Source organism: Hydra vulgaris, chromosome 15 (assembly GCF_038396675.1).
Source record: "Hydra vulgaris chromosome 15, alternate assembly HydraT2T_AEP".
In the NCBI taxonomy this organism is placed as follows: Eukaryota; Metazoa; Cnidaria; class Hydrozoa; order Anthoathecata; family Hydridae; genus Hydra; species Hydra vulgaris.
In genome coordinates, this window is record NC_088934.1 from 2662947 (window position 1) to 2681168 (window position 18222).

The window sequence follows — 18222 nt, forward strand, 5'->3', positions numbered from 1 at the left end:
TAAATTAGAACAACTTCAACTATAGTAAAAATTAGCATCATATATGTTGGTTAAAAAATAAACAATTGTCTTACGGAAAACAATTTTAACTGTATTCCTTAAAAACATGATTACGAAACGTAAATAATTAGCGCTGTGACGGAAAGTAAACTATAAGCTAAAACTGTAATCGCAACGACCCTTGGTAAAAGCTAAAATTGTAATATCTCGGCGATCCTTTGCAAAAACCTAAAGTACCGCATTTGAAGTAAAAAAAATAATAAAAAAATTATTTATTAACCAATAATTCTTATAGTTTGTATGAAGTCAAAAGTTGTGTTTATTCATTAACTGTTATTTAAACGTGTTTTATAAATTGTTGATGGAGAGGTTAGAGAAAAATAAAAAGATATAAACAAAGCAAAAATAATAACAAAAGAAAATATTTTTTAAATTTATTGTCTAAAATAGATAGATAAAATAAACTAAATTTAAATTCCAAACTACAGAAAGTTATTTTATAATTATTGTTAGTGTTATATTTAATATTACTAAATGTTCCTTTCTTATTGTGCCTGTAAAAAAATAAAAAAACAGTAAAATAGAAATCAAAATTCGATATATTCTTTAATCATCATTTTCTTGCTGCTCTTCATCATCATCTACTTCTCCTTCTTCTTCAGCAGTGGCGTCCTGATACTGTTGATATTCAGAAACCAAATCGTTCATATTTGACTCAGCTTCAGTAAACTCCATTTCGTCCATACCTTCACCAGTATACCAATGAAGAAAAGCTTTCCGTCGAAACATAGCTGTGAACTGCTCACTTATACGTTTAAAAAGTTCTTGAATAGAAGTACTATTCCCAATGAATGTTGCAGACATTTTTAAACCACGTGGGGCAATATCACAAACTGCTGTTTTAACGTTATTTGGAATCCATTCAACAAAGTACGAACTATTTTTGTTTTGAACATTAAGCATTTGCTCGTCTATTTCTTTCATGGACATACGACCACGAAATATTGCTGCCACTGTTAAATATCGACCATGACGTGGATCACAAGCAGCCATCATGTTCTTGGAATCAAACATTTGTTGTGTGAGCTCGGGAACAGTCAAAGCCCGATATTGTTGGGAACCACGGCTTGTAAGTGGTGCAAAACCAGGCATAAAAAAATGAAGACGTGGAAATGGCACCATGTTTACTGCAAGTTTTCGAAGATCAGCATTTAACTATAAGTATTTAAATATTTATGAGTAATTAGTCTGCGCGCGCATATATGTGTATATATGCAAATACATAAATATCAATAAAAAATAATAAATTAGTAGAATTAGCGTGTGTGTGTGTGTGTGTGTGTGTGTGTGTGTGTGTGTGTGCGCGTGTGTTTAGTCTACTATAGCAAAGTGTACCATGTAATAAATATAAAATAATCTAAAGATTCTATAAGAACAATATTTAAAAAGTACAACCAATATTAATACAAAATGTTTTAAATTTACCTGACCAGGGAATCTTAGACATGTAGTTACACCACTCATAGTTGCAGACACAAGATGATTCAAGTCACCATATGTAGGCGTGGTCAACTTAAGTGTTCGAAAGCATATATCATAAAGAGCTTCATTATCAATGCAAAAAGTTTCGTCTGTATTTTCAACCAACTGGTGAATTGATAAAGTTGCATTATACGGCTCAACAACAGTGTCTGATACTTTGGGTGAAGGAACAACACTAAATGTATTCGTTATTCGATCAGGGTATTCCTCACGAATTTTAGAAATAAGAAGTGTCCCCATACCAGATCCTGTACCACCTCCAAGGGAGTGTGTAAGTTGAAATCCTTGCAAACAGTCACAACCTTCAGCTTCTTTTCTAACAACGTCTAAAACGGAATCTACAAGTTCTGCACCTTCAGTATAATGTCCTTTGGCCCAGTTATTACCAGCACCACTCTGTGCAAATACAAAATTATCGGGTCTAAAAATTGCTCCAAATGGTCCAGACTTAATTGAATCCATTGTTCCAGGTTCCAAATCAACAAGAACAGCTCTTGGAACATATTTACCACCTAAAAAATTGAAAAAATACTGACCTGAATACAACTTTAATTATAAATCAAATAGTTATTAAAATGTTTTTATTTACCTGTTGCTTCTGCGTAGTATACATTAACTCTTTCAAGTTGCAAATCAGAGTCACCTTTGTAACTACCAGTGGCATCAATACCATGTTCATCAGAGATTACTTCCCAAAACTAAAAAATATAAAAAACATATTTTTTTAAAGTTTCAGTTATTATAAGGATTTTTTTTCATTGAGCAGCCGACGTGACGCAGAGGTCTAGCTCAGAACCTAGAGGTCCGAGGTTCAAAACAGAGGTCCGAGGTTCAAAGCAGAGGTCCGAGGTTCAAAACAGAGGCCCGACGTTCAAAACAGAGGTCCGAGGTTCAAAACAGAGGCCCGAGGTTCAAAGCTGATTTTAGCCTAATAAACCACATTAGTAAGGGAAGAGGAGTGAACTCTTTAGTTTAATGCTCTTCAAAGGTGCTCTGTAATAAGACCCATAGGGACTTCTGAGAGCACCTTAATAAAAAAATTAAAAAAGTATATATTTTTATTGCAAAGTTTAAAACTCAAATTGGAAACTTTAGGAAAGATCATTTATTTAAAATTTTATTTATAGTCGATTGCGTACAGTAATTTAAAAAAGAAACTAATTAAAATCAACACAATAAACTGCATAAAAAATACAATAAAAACAAACACGAATATTGTAAAAAATGCCTTAAAAACAACACACTAAAATAACATATTGCATAATAACACCCTAAAGTAAAATATTGTACTTAAATACCTTAAAAAGAATAAAATAACTTCATAAATATCGTAAAAAGAAAAATTATCTTCATATATACTGTAAAAAGAACAAATAAATTTATATATTCATAAAAATTACATGGTTTGTAATAATAACAAATAAATTTAAGTTCTACAAATTTTACCAAAAACATTTTCCCCCATTCTGATGTAAAGTTTTATTTTTGAACACCCAAAGACTTTTGAGCAAATGGTTTTATTGTCAAAAGAATTCCAGAGCGAGGTGGCTTATATAAAACATTACTTATACTTTTATGATTAGAGCCTTTGAGCGATAGCATCATTTTATTGCATCATCTAAGTTAAAATGGTGAATCTTTATTTATAAATAAGCCTTTCATAAATTAAGGGTTTAAACCATTAAGGGATTTCAAAACTTTTCTAATTTTAAAATTTCATAAAAGACAAATCAAATCTTTTATGGACTATGTGGAGTGTTTTTTTATAAATTTTATTAATAAGTTTGTCATTGTATTTTGAAAAAAACATCCAAATCAAAAGACAGTATAAAAAATTAGAAAAAAATATACGCATTAGAATGAAAACCACACAACAGAATGTTCAAATTAGGCTCAATTAATGCCCGTATATGCTCAAGTACATTAAGCTCAATTACTTTTGAAATAGCTGGAAGGATTGTCCATCATTGATTGTGATTGTTTATCGGTTGATAGTTTGATTTATCCATTGGTTCATCTTTCTTGAAACAAGGTATGACATCAGCCATTTTTAAAAAGGAAGGGAATATCCTATCTGAAATGCTTTTATTTATACATTTTTCAAGACTTGCTCTGAAAAACTTATCATGGGACTTTAACATTTATGTGGGTATGTTGCTGGTTGTTTTCTTCTTAGTTTTCATTGAATCAATAATTTTGGAAATATCGTTTTGGAAATAACTCAGAGATATCATTTTAAATTTGTTCTTTATATTTTTAATACTGTTTGTTCTTTATAATTTTACTACAGATGGTTTATTTATCTCTCCACAGCCATTTTAACAGAACATTGCAAAATTATCAAATGCTAAGAGATCTCGCCTTGATTATTATCAGAGGAAGAGATGTTTATGAAAATTCATTAAAAACATTTAAAATTAAATTGTTACCCAGAAATGGTAAAAAATCAAACAAATTTGCTTGATTGGGTTTAATTTGGTTTTTATCAGGGCCAAGGGTCTTATAAAAATCTGGGGATTTGACGGGTTTCCCATAAGGTTCCTAAAAATGTATATCTTGTTTTTTGTAGCATGTTTAAGAATATTTCTGCTTGGTGCACACTGTCGACAATATTTGCATACTGATATGAGTAAAAGTTACTTTAACAACCAGAATGTATTTTTGATAAATATTAGTAATGACAGGTTAGTAAATATAATTATAATAATAATGGTAATAACTTATATTTATTATAATTATTGAGACACTTATATAAGATAGAATTGCATGAACTTTGGGGACAAATATAATGATTATAGTAAATATTACCTTTGTTTATTACCATGATTAGAGTAATGTAAGAAAATATTTTCTTTATTTAAAGAATATTGGGCAAAAGTCAATATTTTCTTAAGTATTTAAACATAAAAAACATGTATTATAAAAAAACACATTAAAAAAAAATGTGTTTTATAAAATAAAAAAATTAGTATTAAGTATAAAAAAAACACATGTATTATGATAAAGTATATACATCAAAACAACTATGTTGTCTATAAAGTAGTGGTTGAAGCTGATATTTCAGCTTTAGCTTTAAACTCATCAGCTTCACATTAAAGCTGAAGGTGATCACCTTCAGCTTTAATCTGAAGCTGATGAGTTTAATCTGAATAAATTTAATCAGCTTGATAGCTGATAGTAAAATTAAATAATACTCCATAAATATATTATATAAAAAAACATGTAGAAAATTATTCAATGAAAATCTAAAATAGTGACACAATTTAAACATACATCTAAAAAATTTTAAATAAAATTTGCGGAAAGTTGTTGCTGTTTATAAAAGTTCTTGTCAGAGCCTAGGCCTAGTACTAAATTCTAGTTAATTTATTGGTAAAGTTCAAAGTTCTTGCAAAAAATGGTTTTATCTATGAAAATATTGAGTACGAAATCTTGCTGTTATTATATGTGATGCCCCAGCTAGGGGCATTGTGTCCCTTAATACACTTAACATTTGTTAAGTGTATTAAGGGACACAATGGTTATAACTGATGTAAGCACTGTGTTTAGAACGGAGAGTGGTGTGGCAAGATAATACTCCCGCATATTTCATAAGTTTTAAGGAGTGATTCAAATTTTTGTCATAAAAAGCATTCTGAACATCTTAGTGGTGTGTTAAGTTGAATTAAATGTGTATTTATTTGTGTGTTTAATTGAATTAAATTTTGACATGGTGCCGAAGTTTCCTTCAGACTTTATGGATGTAGTATGCTTAGGGGTAATGCAAAGATTCATCAAATTAGGGTTAAATGGCACAAATGCTATAAACTGCAATCAGATTACAGTCAATACTTTATCTGACTTTATCTGAGATTACAGTCAATACTTTATCTTTGTTCCAGATATGTTGTTAGATTCCAAGATAATTTTTCAAAAAATCAAGGTCTTTATTAGATATTAAAAAATGGAAAGCAACTGAAATTAGGTTTTTTCTAATATACACTGGGCTAGTTGTTTTAAATGAGTTAATTGAGCCAAAAATCTACTCAAACTTTTTAGATCTTTCATTTTCAGTTCTAATTTTATTATGACTTAATTTTATGAAAAAATATGTTGATTTTGCTTGTCAGTTACTAATTTTGAACTTATTTTGGGCAGTCATTTGGTGAACTTTATAGTATGGATCAACTAGTTTACAATGCCCACTCTTTAATACATGTAGAAGATGATGCAGTTAAATTTAAAGTACTTGCTAGATGTCCTTCATTTGAATATGATTTTTTTTTGTCAATTAAAAAGGCTTGTTCAAAGACCACAGGGTTGTTTAAACAAACAAGTACAAGGAGATAAACAGAAGTTTAGTATTCCTCATTTTGATAGGTCAGTAACTATTGCGTTGAGACACTGTCTACAATTTAAAAATTATCAAGGTTAGAGTATTTTGTTTCAGCTAATGAATGCAATAATTGTTTTGAAATTGCAAAAAAAAAAAAATTTTCAAGTTAAAAGTGTTTTAAAAGGGAAAACAGATGAATCTTGTGACAGATAGGTTATATTTGCAGAATTTGCAAAAATAACCTATCTGTCTATCTAATTGGGGGAGAGGGCATCCAGCAAATTTAGGGGGCTGATTTGCAACTTTAGAGGCCCTTTCGCAAATGTAATTGGATTTTTTTTGTAATTTACGAATACCTGTTAAAAATTTTTTTTAAATTTTGGGGCCTTTATGGGGGGGGGGGGGGTTCGGATCTAGTAGCCACGACACTATATATAAGGTTTCTAATCTTAATTGATAAAACCTCAGTGTGAAATGAAAAATGTTTGATTAGTAATTTTATGCTGATTTAATATTGCTCTGTTCTTGTGAGAATATTGAACACTCTTTTTTATAGAATACATTTAAAATTATTAGTACAAATATATATATATATATATATATATATATATATATATATATATATATATATATATATATATATATATATATATATATATATATATATATATATATATATATATATATATATATATTTATTTGTACTAAAAATTTTAAATGGAAAAATTTTGGAAAAAAATTTTGTTAAGTGATTTTCTACTAATATATATATATATATGTATATATATATATATATATATATATTATATATTTGTATATATATATATATATATATATATATATATATATATATATATATATATAATATATATATATATATATATATAAATATATATACAAATATATATATGTACACATAGGTATATATATATATACATATATGCGTATATATACAAATATATATATATATATATATATATATATATATATATATATATATATATGCACATATATATATATATGCACATATATATGCACATTTATACAATTTGATATTATTGATTTTTACCCCTCAATTACAGCAGAAATTTTAGATAAAACAATAGAATTTGGAAAATCCCATTTAGAAATTACTAAGCACACTATCCGTATAATTAAGCACTCCAGAAAAAATTTACACTATTTTGATAAGGAAACGTGGAAGAAAAAAACCACGCACGAATGCTTTGATGTAACAATGGGAAGTTACGACGGAGCAGAAATTTGCAAATTTGTAGGTTTATATATTTTAAATACCCTGGCTAAAATAATCCAAATTAATCAATTAGGTCTTTATCGCGACGACGGTTTAATAATAATGCATAAAAAATCAGGGCCACAACTCGATTAAATTAGAAAAGATATTATTAAAGTTTTTAAAAATATTGGCTTCCTAATTGAAATAAATATAAATTTAAAAATAGTGAATTTTCTTGATGTCACATTTAACCTCTCAGAAAGTTCCTATAAGCCCTACAAAAAACCTAATGAGGAATTATTGTATATTAATGTAAATTCGAACCATCCCCCTCAAATTCTAAAACAAATTCCAATTTCAATTAACAATAGGCTAAACCAAAACTCTTCTAATGAAAATATTTTTAACTCCTCTAAACGCGTTTATGAAGATGCCCTTAAAAAAAGTGGCTTTCAAAATTTCAAGCTAAAATTTGAAAAGAAAATTGCAAAAAAGCGAAATAGAAATAGAAACAAAATTTGGTTCAACCCCCCGTACAGCAAAAATGTTTCAACAAATATAGGTAAAATTTTTCTAAAATTAGTAGACAAACATTTTCCTCCCTCTAATAAATTACATAAGATTTTTAACAGAAATACCATTAAAGTAAGTTATAGTTGTACAAAAAATTTAGAAAGAATTATAAAAGGCCACAACTACTCGTTAATTAATAAAAATGAACATATAAAAGAAAAAAACACTGATTATTGTAATTGTAAACAAAAAATAGATTGCCCTCTAAATGGAAAATGCCTTTCGAAAAATGTAATTTACAAGTGCATTGTTTCCTCACAAAACAACCCTGATAAACAATATATTGGCTTAACCGAGGGGAATGGAAAAAACATTATGCCAACCACAAACAATTGTTTAAACACAAAAAATATTCAAAAGAGACTATGCTGTCAAAATATATTTGGGATTTAAAAGAAAAAAATAAAAATTTTAATTTACAATGGTCTGTTCTAAAATCTGCCCCTGCCTATAATAACATTTCCAAAAAATGTATGCTATGTTTGCAAGAAAAATTTGAGATAATTACTCATTTAAATCAAGAAAATTTATTAAATAAAAAATCTGAATTAATTTCTAAATGTAGGCACGAAAATAAATACTCTTAAAAAATTATAAAAACAAATGACCAAATTAAACTATCCCCATTCCAAAGAAAATTATTTCATAATTACTTTCTGTAACTTCCCGTTAACAAAAAAATATAGTAATTAAAAATATTTTATAACAATTTGTAACTTCCTGTAAAATATTTTTTTCTATAAATTGAATTTTTTTTGAGACTTAGTAACTCTTCCTGATGATCCAGCAATGGTGAAACTTCAAGTCGAAGATAAAAGTTAGATAAGTCTTTTTTACTAATTTATATATATATATATATATATATATATATAAATATATATATATATATATATATATATATATATATATATATATATATATATATATATATATATATATATATATATATATATATATATATATATATATATATATATATATATATATATATATACACACACACACAAACACAGCGAAACACAAAAGTTAAATCGAGATAAAGTTTTTCATAACTATGTGCAGTTTTTCTAACATTAATGTTTAATGGATATAGATTTTAAGTTTATTTTTTTCATGTTATGCTATTTATGTCTGTCGATAAAATAGACAAAAAGTTTTATTTTTAGTTTTATATAACTTATTTATCAGTAACTAAACGAATGTTATAAATTTTTTATATGAATAAAAATGTAATAAATAATAATAATCTTATTTATTACATTTTAAAAACTAAGTACATTTTAAAACGTTGAAATAAATGTCGATTATGAAAATTAAGGGTTATATTTTTCTTCCATTTATGGTAAAAGTTAAATTTTTTTTCTGGAGAGTTGGGAGAAATCACAAGAGTTTTATAATATATTAAAATTAATGTATGTGTTACCTATAAAATTTACGACTAACGTTTAACTTTAATTTTTTTACAGGTCATATTGAAACGGAATATTGTGTGAAGAAAGAGGTTTTCAAAGAAGTCGTTTTCACAACAATGAAAATTTTCCATTTCTCGTGATAACCGTGAATACAATCGATACACGGTTGAAGAATCGTTTAAAAGTTTGCTTAATTTCGACAGTGTAATTTTAATTTTTTTTTTTTGAAATAAACCAATCGACTTATATAAATTTGCTTTTTCTGTAAATTTTCAACATTTTAAACGTAGTTTCGCAAGATTTGCAATGGGTAAACCTAGTGGGACCCATACGGGATACCTGGCGGGCATACCCAGATGGGCCCTAGAGGAAAAGCTCGGCCAAGATCTCGCGGGTTCTCGATGGGTTTCCCATATGGGTCCCAGTTGCAATCCCAATTGGGCCCCTTAAGATTTTAAAATACGGGATTTGACTGGGACTCATGCGGGCATACCCATATGTGCCCCATATGGAAACTGCGGCCAAGATCCGGCGGGATACCGTTAGTCTTTCCATACGGGACTCAGTTGAATATAGTTTAAGGAGTAACTTAGGATCCATTAAGAATTTTATGATCCCCTAAGAATAGAGAGCAAATTATGAAATTTTGTTCATTATTATTAAAAATTTTTTGCAATTTTTTTTAAATGTATATTTATATTTACTACAATATTGCTACATTGTAACTATTCCAAAATAACATTGATGATATAGATATATAAAAAAATTAAACATCGTAACCATAAAGTCAAAAATATACGAAGTAAATATCCAAGAAACGGTCCTATACAACTTTGATACAAAATGATAAAAATTCAATAAGTTGATTATAGTATATACGTATAAAGCTCCGATAAATATATCTCTATATTTTTTACAATTAAAATATTTTACTATACTTTTTTTAGTAATTAGATTAATTACTAAAAAAAGGTAAAGATTTTTACTTTTTTTAGTAGTTAGATGTAAATTTGTATCTTGTGATATGTTTCAATCATTGGGGATTTTACAGGGAGTAGGGGAGGGGAGGGGGTGTAACACCGCACCCTCTTCCAAAGAAAGTGATTTTTAAGTTATTGTTGATTTAAGGTACATAGTTGGTTATTTGAGACATTTTAGCCGGGTGAATTTTAGTTTGGAGGAGCTTTTTTTTTAAGAAACAGGTTTTTTAGGATTCACCCCCCACCCCTCCCTTCTTTGTCATTTTATTCGTAGAATCGTTTCTGGTTTCAATAAGTATTAATTTATGAAACTGTTTCAAATATTATACTTTTTTTTAAAGAGAAAAAAAAAATTAGATTGGAGTTACATATACGTAGCCATAGGAAGCTCGCAAAAGTCTGAATTCTTGTCATTGAGTACTTTTATCCTAGTAGTGTTGTACACATACACACCTATCTTTTGACCTTTATACTTAGACGTTAAGTGCACATAAGCAAGCCAGTTCATTTTTTAATTGATGTAAATATCATATAAGAATATCAAAAAGTTATTTTGATTCTTTTTTTTAAGGTTAAGTTTTTATTTTGTTTTTGGCATAGATTTTTGTTTTGAATGATTAAACATATTCCTTATAATTGTTTAATTTAATAATTACTTTTTTTAGCTTTATTTTCAAAGAGAGTTCCATTATTTAAATTTATTAGTGACTCGTTATTAGACAGTATTTTATTGTATAAATAAGGACCTCGATATAAACTTGAGAATCTTGAAAGTTTTTTTGTTTTAATAGGTAATTTAAATTTTCCTGTTGCTCTTGTATTATATTTGTTAAATTTTTTTTTCAAAAAAGTTTGTCGCAAAATGCTCTTGTGCCAGATCTAGTTTGTATTTAGACATAAAAAGTATATTTTAATAAATATCTATTTGAAAGACATTTAGTGCTTTCATTTGTTCCAATTAGGGCTGAGCATGACTAAATTTGTCTTTTTTTTATACAAGTCTTAAGACATGTTTTTGACGTAAATATAACGGTTCTAGCTAAGATTTGTGAGCACTGCTAAATACTATACTTGCATACATAAGGTAGCAATGTAAAAAAGAAAACAAGTTTTAGATTATTTTGAGGCAACAATGGTCTTGCTTTGTAGGGTAAAACTATATTTTTAGATATTCGTGCGTTTATGTAACTAATATGGGTTTTCCAAGATATATTTTCATTAATCAAAATCCCTAAAGATTTGGTATTCTGAGTTCTTTCAATATTTATGTTTTCTAAATTAATTTTTGGAAGACTTATCTTATTATATTTATCTTAATTTTTTGTTGACCGTAGTAAAAGTTTTTTTTCTATATTTATTAATATTTTATTTATCTTAAACTAAAATGTTTAGTTTTTTTAGCTCAATATATTTTATTTTAAAGAGATTTTTGATTACTGTTGAGGTACAAACGAATAAAAAACGAATATAAAAACCAAAAAAAAAAAAAAAATTAAAAAAAGTTTAAAAAAATTTAAAAAATAATTTTATTTAAAGTAGTTTAAAGTGAACAAATTTTATCTTTAATTTTTAATGTCGTTTAATATTTCCCGTATATCTTCTTCTTAGTTTGCTATTGTGGCCTCCAGTTTTATGCTCTTTGTCTAGCGTTTCGGGTTTTATATGAAAGTTTATGATATCGTATCCTTTCAAATATTTAAACATTTGAATCATATAACCTCTTATTCTCCTATTCTCCAATGATAGTAAACCCAACTTTTTAAATCTCTCTTCATAGCTACATCCTCTTAAACTTGCTGTTCTAGTAGCTCTCAGTTGAACACTCTCTAGTTTATCTTTATCATACTGCCAATAAGGATTCCATATGGGAGCTGCATATTCTAAATGTGGACGAACTATAAGCAAGAGTTTTGTTGTTTTTTTCATCTAAGAATTTAAAAGTGTGCTTGATCTGACCTATTTACATGGTATTTCCATCCAAAATTGTCAGAAACGTACACACCTGCTTCTTTTTCCATACTTGAGTACACTAAAGCTGTATTGTTCATTGAAAATTTGTGTTGGTTATTTCCAATTACCATAATCTTACATTTTTGCTGGTTAAACTTCATCAACCAATCATTAGACCATTCCATTAATACGTCTATATCTTGTTGAAGTTCAATTATATCATTATCATTTTTTATTGCTCTAAGGATTTTCGTGTCATCAGCAAAGAGTTTACACCTTGATTTTATTTTATTGGAGATATCATTGATATAGGCTACAAATAGTAGTGGTCCTAGCACTGATTCTTGCGGTACTCCACTCATAACTTCTTCCCATTCAGATGTAATATCTTCTATCACCACTCTTTGAAGTCTATTTTTTCAAAAATCCCTGGCACCAATCCAATAATTTTCATTTAAAACCAAGAGCATTCAGTTTTAACAATAATCTTTCATGATCAACCGAATCAAACGATTTGGCAAAATCTAAAAACAAAACGATCATATCCCAACCATTGTCTATTGAACTCGTGATGAAATCTAGAGACTCCAATAGTTTCGTCACACAACTTTTATTATTAACAAATCTATGTTGGTTTTTATTGATTAACTTGTTATCTACTAAATATTTCATCCTTTTATCCTTAATTATCCTTTCCATGACTTTACAAACTACAGATGTTAAAGATACAGTTCTATAGTTGCGTGGGTCTAATTTGTTAGCATTTTTAAACAGCGGAACAATATTAGGACACGACCGTAACTTTGGAAGTTTACTTGTTTCAAAGGATTTATTAAACACTAATGATAGGGTTTGGCTAAAGCGGATTTACGCTCCTTTAGAACTTTTGGGTGAACTTTGTCCATTCCAGTTGCTTTATTAGTATCCAATTTGTTTAAGTATTCATCTACAACAGAGACATTAAAATCTGGATTTGTACAGAAAGTTTGTGTTTCTATATCTATGATTTGAACAGATGAATCTTACGGCTAGATAAATACTGATGCAAAATACCCATTTAATGCATTTGTAATTACCTTTAAATCTGTTACAATACTACCGTTTTTTAGTTGGATCGCTCTTATATTCTCTTTGACTTATTTTATTTTATATATGCATAAACTTTCTTTCTAAACGTTTTATTATTTATATATGCATAAACTTTCTTGGGGTTAGATTTCGAATTTAAAGCAAGATCATGTTCAAAGTTTTTGATTCTCTGCCCTACCACTTTTTTTAATGTCTTGTTTATTTCTTTGTATTTTGCAAGTAAATGAATGTCTCTGAATTTCTTCCCTCTACATTTGATACAAATTTTTCTTTTTTCTTTCGACAACGCTTTCAATTCTTTATTTATCCAGAGAGGTTTTGTGTTGATTTGAATATTTCCCACTTTAATGATTGGAATAAAAAGTTTACATCCTTCTTCGTAACGGCATAGCCATTTTTTGAAACATTCGTTTATTTCCAAACCTTTGAATTCATCGTTCCAGTTTATAATTTTAAAATAATTATTTAATTCATAGAATTTCCCTCGATTGCAAATGAACTTATCTTTTTTAAACACACTGTTATCAATACACTTTTTTCTATGACTGTAGTTAAATCTAATAATGTGATGACCGTGGTTAATACCTCCCAATGGTGGAAGGTGTGCCAGTTTATAAACTCTATTTTTATTTTCAGTTATAATCAAATCAAGTACATTTGTTTCATCTCCTATGTTATTTTGAAAGATTTGTTCAATCACATTCTGATGCATGAAGAAATTATTTAAACATTCTAAAAATATTTTGGCTTTGTTATTAGACTCACAAGTTAGTTCGCTATAATAATCCTTCATCCACCTAGTTGTGTGGAAATTAAAATCCCCACAAATAAGGACTCCAGTATATTTCTTTGATAGTTTCTTTGAATAAGCAAATTTAATAGACTTTGTGATGTTGATACAGTTATTTATGTTGCTATTTCCGGTTCTGTAAATACTACCACATTATATTTTTTCATATCCTAATTCAATAACACACCAGATTTGTTCTATATTAGGGTTTTTTAAAGATTTTTCAGATATTTCATAAGCCTTTATATCGTTTTTTATATATATACATACTCCTCCACCTCTACCAACATCTCTGCCTTTTCTAAATAAGGTGTATTCATTGATATTAGTTACTGACTCATTATTCCACCAAGTTTTACAAATCATTACTACATTAGCTTTGTTTGAGTTAATAACTTTGATTACTTCATCGAACTTATTGTTTAATGAAGTTGCATTCAAGTATAAGCACGTTATTTCACTGAGTTTATATCTTAATCTTGATGGTGCTTCAAATATTTTATTGGTTTTTTATTTCAATTTTCTGCAACGAATCAAATGTGGAACTTTTATCTTCTTCTAGTTTATTTAATCTATTTCTTTTACCAAGTAGCAATTTAAAGCTAGCTCTTTCTCTATAAGTTAGATCTGGATTAATAAATACTTTATTTTTTATATGCTTCAATTTTATTTTATCAATTGTTTATTAATATATTTTTAAATAAATATTGAGTTTTTCTAGGAATTGGATTCTTTTTCATGTTTAATTTTAGTTTCAAATATTTCAGCTTTCATGTAAATTTAAAGACAGCGATAATATAAGCTCTTTATATTTCCATTTGTCGAAACAATTTTTTAGCTCGAAATAGGAGTTCATCACTTGAAGTAACCCAGAAATCATGTTTTTTTATTGTTAATTTTGGGGATAAAATGTTTGTAGGCAATACAACGATAAATAAAGTGTTTCGATTAGTTGATACAAAAAATGGATTGTATTTAATAGTAAATACTTAATTACCTCGGTTGTAGCTTAAAATTAAAATTCAATTTTGAACATTGGTTTTGAAACTACTAAAATAATCTTTAGTGAGAGTTTCGGGCATTAAGAAATTAGAAGACATGTTTAAAATAGAATTTCTTTTATAGGTAAATTATAAATACATAATTATAATTAAAGAACCTTTAGTTGTTAATACCATCTAATAAACACATATAAAAACGTTCTTTTTACTCATATTAACATTAGCTCGTGACTTTTTTGAATAAATAAAAAGATTTGACCTCATTGATTTCTTAACGGAAAATATTTTTATATACAGAAGATTATATTCAGAAGAATTTTCGCACAAAATGAAAAACAATCTTTGAAAATTTGGAGCCTACTTTATCTATTTCATTTCAGTTACAAACAACGCGGTCATGTGATCCAAATCATGCCTTTTTCCTTAGCATTTATCAATAGTGAAACCGCATTTTGTCTGCCGTAGAATAGAGATGCTATTTTCTTCTTTTTCCCCGTCACGCTCTCCTACGGAAAAAAAAAGGAAAATACCAACCCTACCTTAGCAGACCAGTTTATCAGTATTTAAATTTTTTATTTTTAAATCTACAAACAAAGAGACATTAGTTGTTATTCAAAAATAAAACATTTTAAAAAAAGTTCAGAACTTTTCCACCTATTTCTCTTCTCGCTTATGCAATAAAATTTAAATTATTTATTCTTTCTATGAATATTTCTTTTCAATAATAAAAACTTGTAGAAATTGTTAAAAACGTTGTACAACTGTTATTTGTACTAAGTTAAAAAAAAACAAAAAAACACAATATAAAACATATATTCCGAATATTAAAAAAAGAAATGATTAGAAATCAGTGCTTTTAAAAATATTCCATTGTCTGAGCTTAAATAATAAATAAGCTCAAAATAGATTTAAAATATTTTATTAAAACTGAATACAAATGAATTAAGGAAAAAAAAAAGAAAAGAAATGAAGTTTCAGATGAAGTTATTAAATGTTAAAAAGGTGAAAAGCTAATAAAAAAATGGTAAAAAAGAAAAATCTCATTTAGAACTTTGATTTTCTTTTGAAAATAAAATTTTTTTATATAATAGAATCCCCCATCCAATATTTTAAACCCCCCATCTAATACTTTAAAATTGTATTAACACCTTTTCTTTCTTCACAGGGAAAAAACGCACAAAAAGAATTTAACTTATTTTGTAAAGTTTATAAAAAAATTGTCATAAAAAAATATTTTACATGTTTATAAAGTTCAAATTAAAAACATTTTTAATAAAAAATTAAAGTAAAAATGAACAGAAACAAAAATTAAATCCGTCAAAAAAATGTCGGAACCAGAATCATTCCATTGAAAGTTTTTATAAATGTCTTCATCAATATTTATTATAAGTAATAAATAATGAAATAAATTTCATTTTTATAATAAATGAATGAAATATATTTATTTATAGAGAACTACATTAGATATTTAAGATAGATATAATCTTTCGTCAATATAAATTTTTTTACAAAACTGTTAACAAATTGACTGGAGCAAGCAGAAGACGATGGTCTTATCATCTTGCCGTTACGTTAAGTTATTCAAAAAGACTTTTTTTTCTATAGTCTAATATTAAAGTCATAAACTAAAACTCTTAAAATACATATTGCAGAACATAAAAATGCAAAATTTACGCAAAAAATTTAGCAAAGCATAAATTGTAATACTACCCCACCAAGGCAGATAGAAGCAAGCCACCAAAATGTTATTTCTTAAGAAATCTTTACACTAATCTATTTTAAAACCCTTCTGGGTTCGAAAATTCACAAGCAATGATGTCACGTAATAAAATGCTTTAATTTTTATTGGCTGAATTCATTTTACCTTATTTTTTACTACTATTGCTGGGCCAAGATTGGGTTATACGCAGAAATTATGCAAAGTCAAACCAATTTGTATATACCATAATGTGGGACTTTTCCCCTTCATTTCAACAGGTTTATGTATGGTATATATGGACTTGCTTCCTTTTGCTGTGACAAGGCAGAATAGCAGATAATAAATTGATTTTATAAAAAATAAAAAATAAATTAATAAAACATAAAAACGTAAAAACATAATCAAAAAATATTATCAATAACAAAAATCTTGAATTTGTAATTTGAATATATAGTAACCATTCTGAATATTAAGTAAAAAAATATAACTTTTTTTTAACAATAAACTTTATAAGTATTTATAATAAACTAGATTTATTAATTTTAAAAACTAAAAAAGAGACTTTCGGTATATCGATACTAAAAATGGGAATTTATTTATTTAACATTTACCTTGGCACCTATTTGGTTTCCGCACTGTCCTGTTTGAACGTGTACGATTTCACGCATGGCTGAGCGTTCACCTAAAGATGTCTGACAACAAAAATCTTCCTTAAAAAGTAGATTTCTAAAATCTTTTTTTTTTTTTAGCAATTTAATATATAACATAAAACCAAAAAGACTGTCGGGGAAAGTAAAATTACCGGGGGATATAACTTTGCGCAACATTTTTTGTTTTAATTTTTTATTTTTCAAGTTAATTTTTGTTTAAGCAAATAAAAAAATATAATTATAACTTTATTAAATGAGTTTAAATGCAAAAAAAAAAAACATTAAAAAAATTTCAAAATCTAAATATACGTAGTAACTTTTGCCTCCATATACAATTTTCCATATGTTTTAATACTTAAATAAAAAGTTTTCTCTAATCGCAAAAAAAATTTCAATTTGATAAATTATTAAAGACTTTATTAACCAATCAATATTTTAACGCCTTTCAGGTATAATTTGATTGGTAGAAACAACCATACTCTAATTGATAAATACATTCCTTAGTTAAAATACCAACTTCTATACCTATACAAACTTTACATATGATTGGTTTTGATAACTGTGAAATGTTTTGATAAAACCTTTATGTATTGATTCAACTTTAAAAAATATGAATTTTTTTATTTCTTATAATTACTAAATTAATATTTATGCTGTTTTCTACATGATTCTTCATTATCTTTACTTTTGAGTGACACTGCAAAAATAATTTTGAATAAAAAGGAAAGGTGCCACTTTTATATATAGCTTTCGATAAAGTTTTTTGTTCTACAAGGAAGCCCGTACAATATTTTAAAAATAATATTACAGTGAATATGTTAACTTCTGTAATATTATTTAAAAAATATTGTACTGCTAAAAATAAAATTTGTTTATGCATAAACAAATTTTATTTGGTACGATAAAAAAACACAATTAATAAAGCTTTATTTTTTAAAATAATTTATATTTTAAAAAATCTTTCAACATAGATTTATGTTTTGG

The 18222-nt window shown here is 27.0% G+C and overlaps 1 protein-coding gene across 1 annotated transcript; it reads right to left on the reverse strand.

Moving 5' to 3' along the window:
- Positions 1–422: 422 nt before the first annotated feature.
- On the reverse strand, positions 423–17430 carry LOC136072025 (tubulin beta chain-like). The gene is made up of 4 exons (XM_065819945.1): positions 17200–17430; positions 2132–2240; positions 1486–2054; positions 423–1215 (listed from the first exon to the last, which is right to left on the reverse strand). The coding sequence occupies exons 1-4, from the start codon at positions 17413–17415 to the stop codon at positions 607–609; spliced, it is 1503 nt and encodes a 500-aa protein (XP_065676017.1). The 5' UTR covers positions 17416–17430; the 3' UTR covers positions 423–606.
- Positions 17431–18222: the final 792 nt, after the last annotated feature.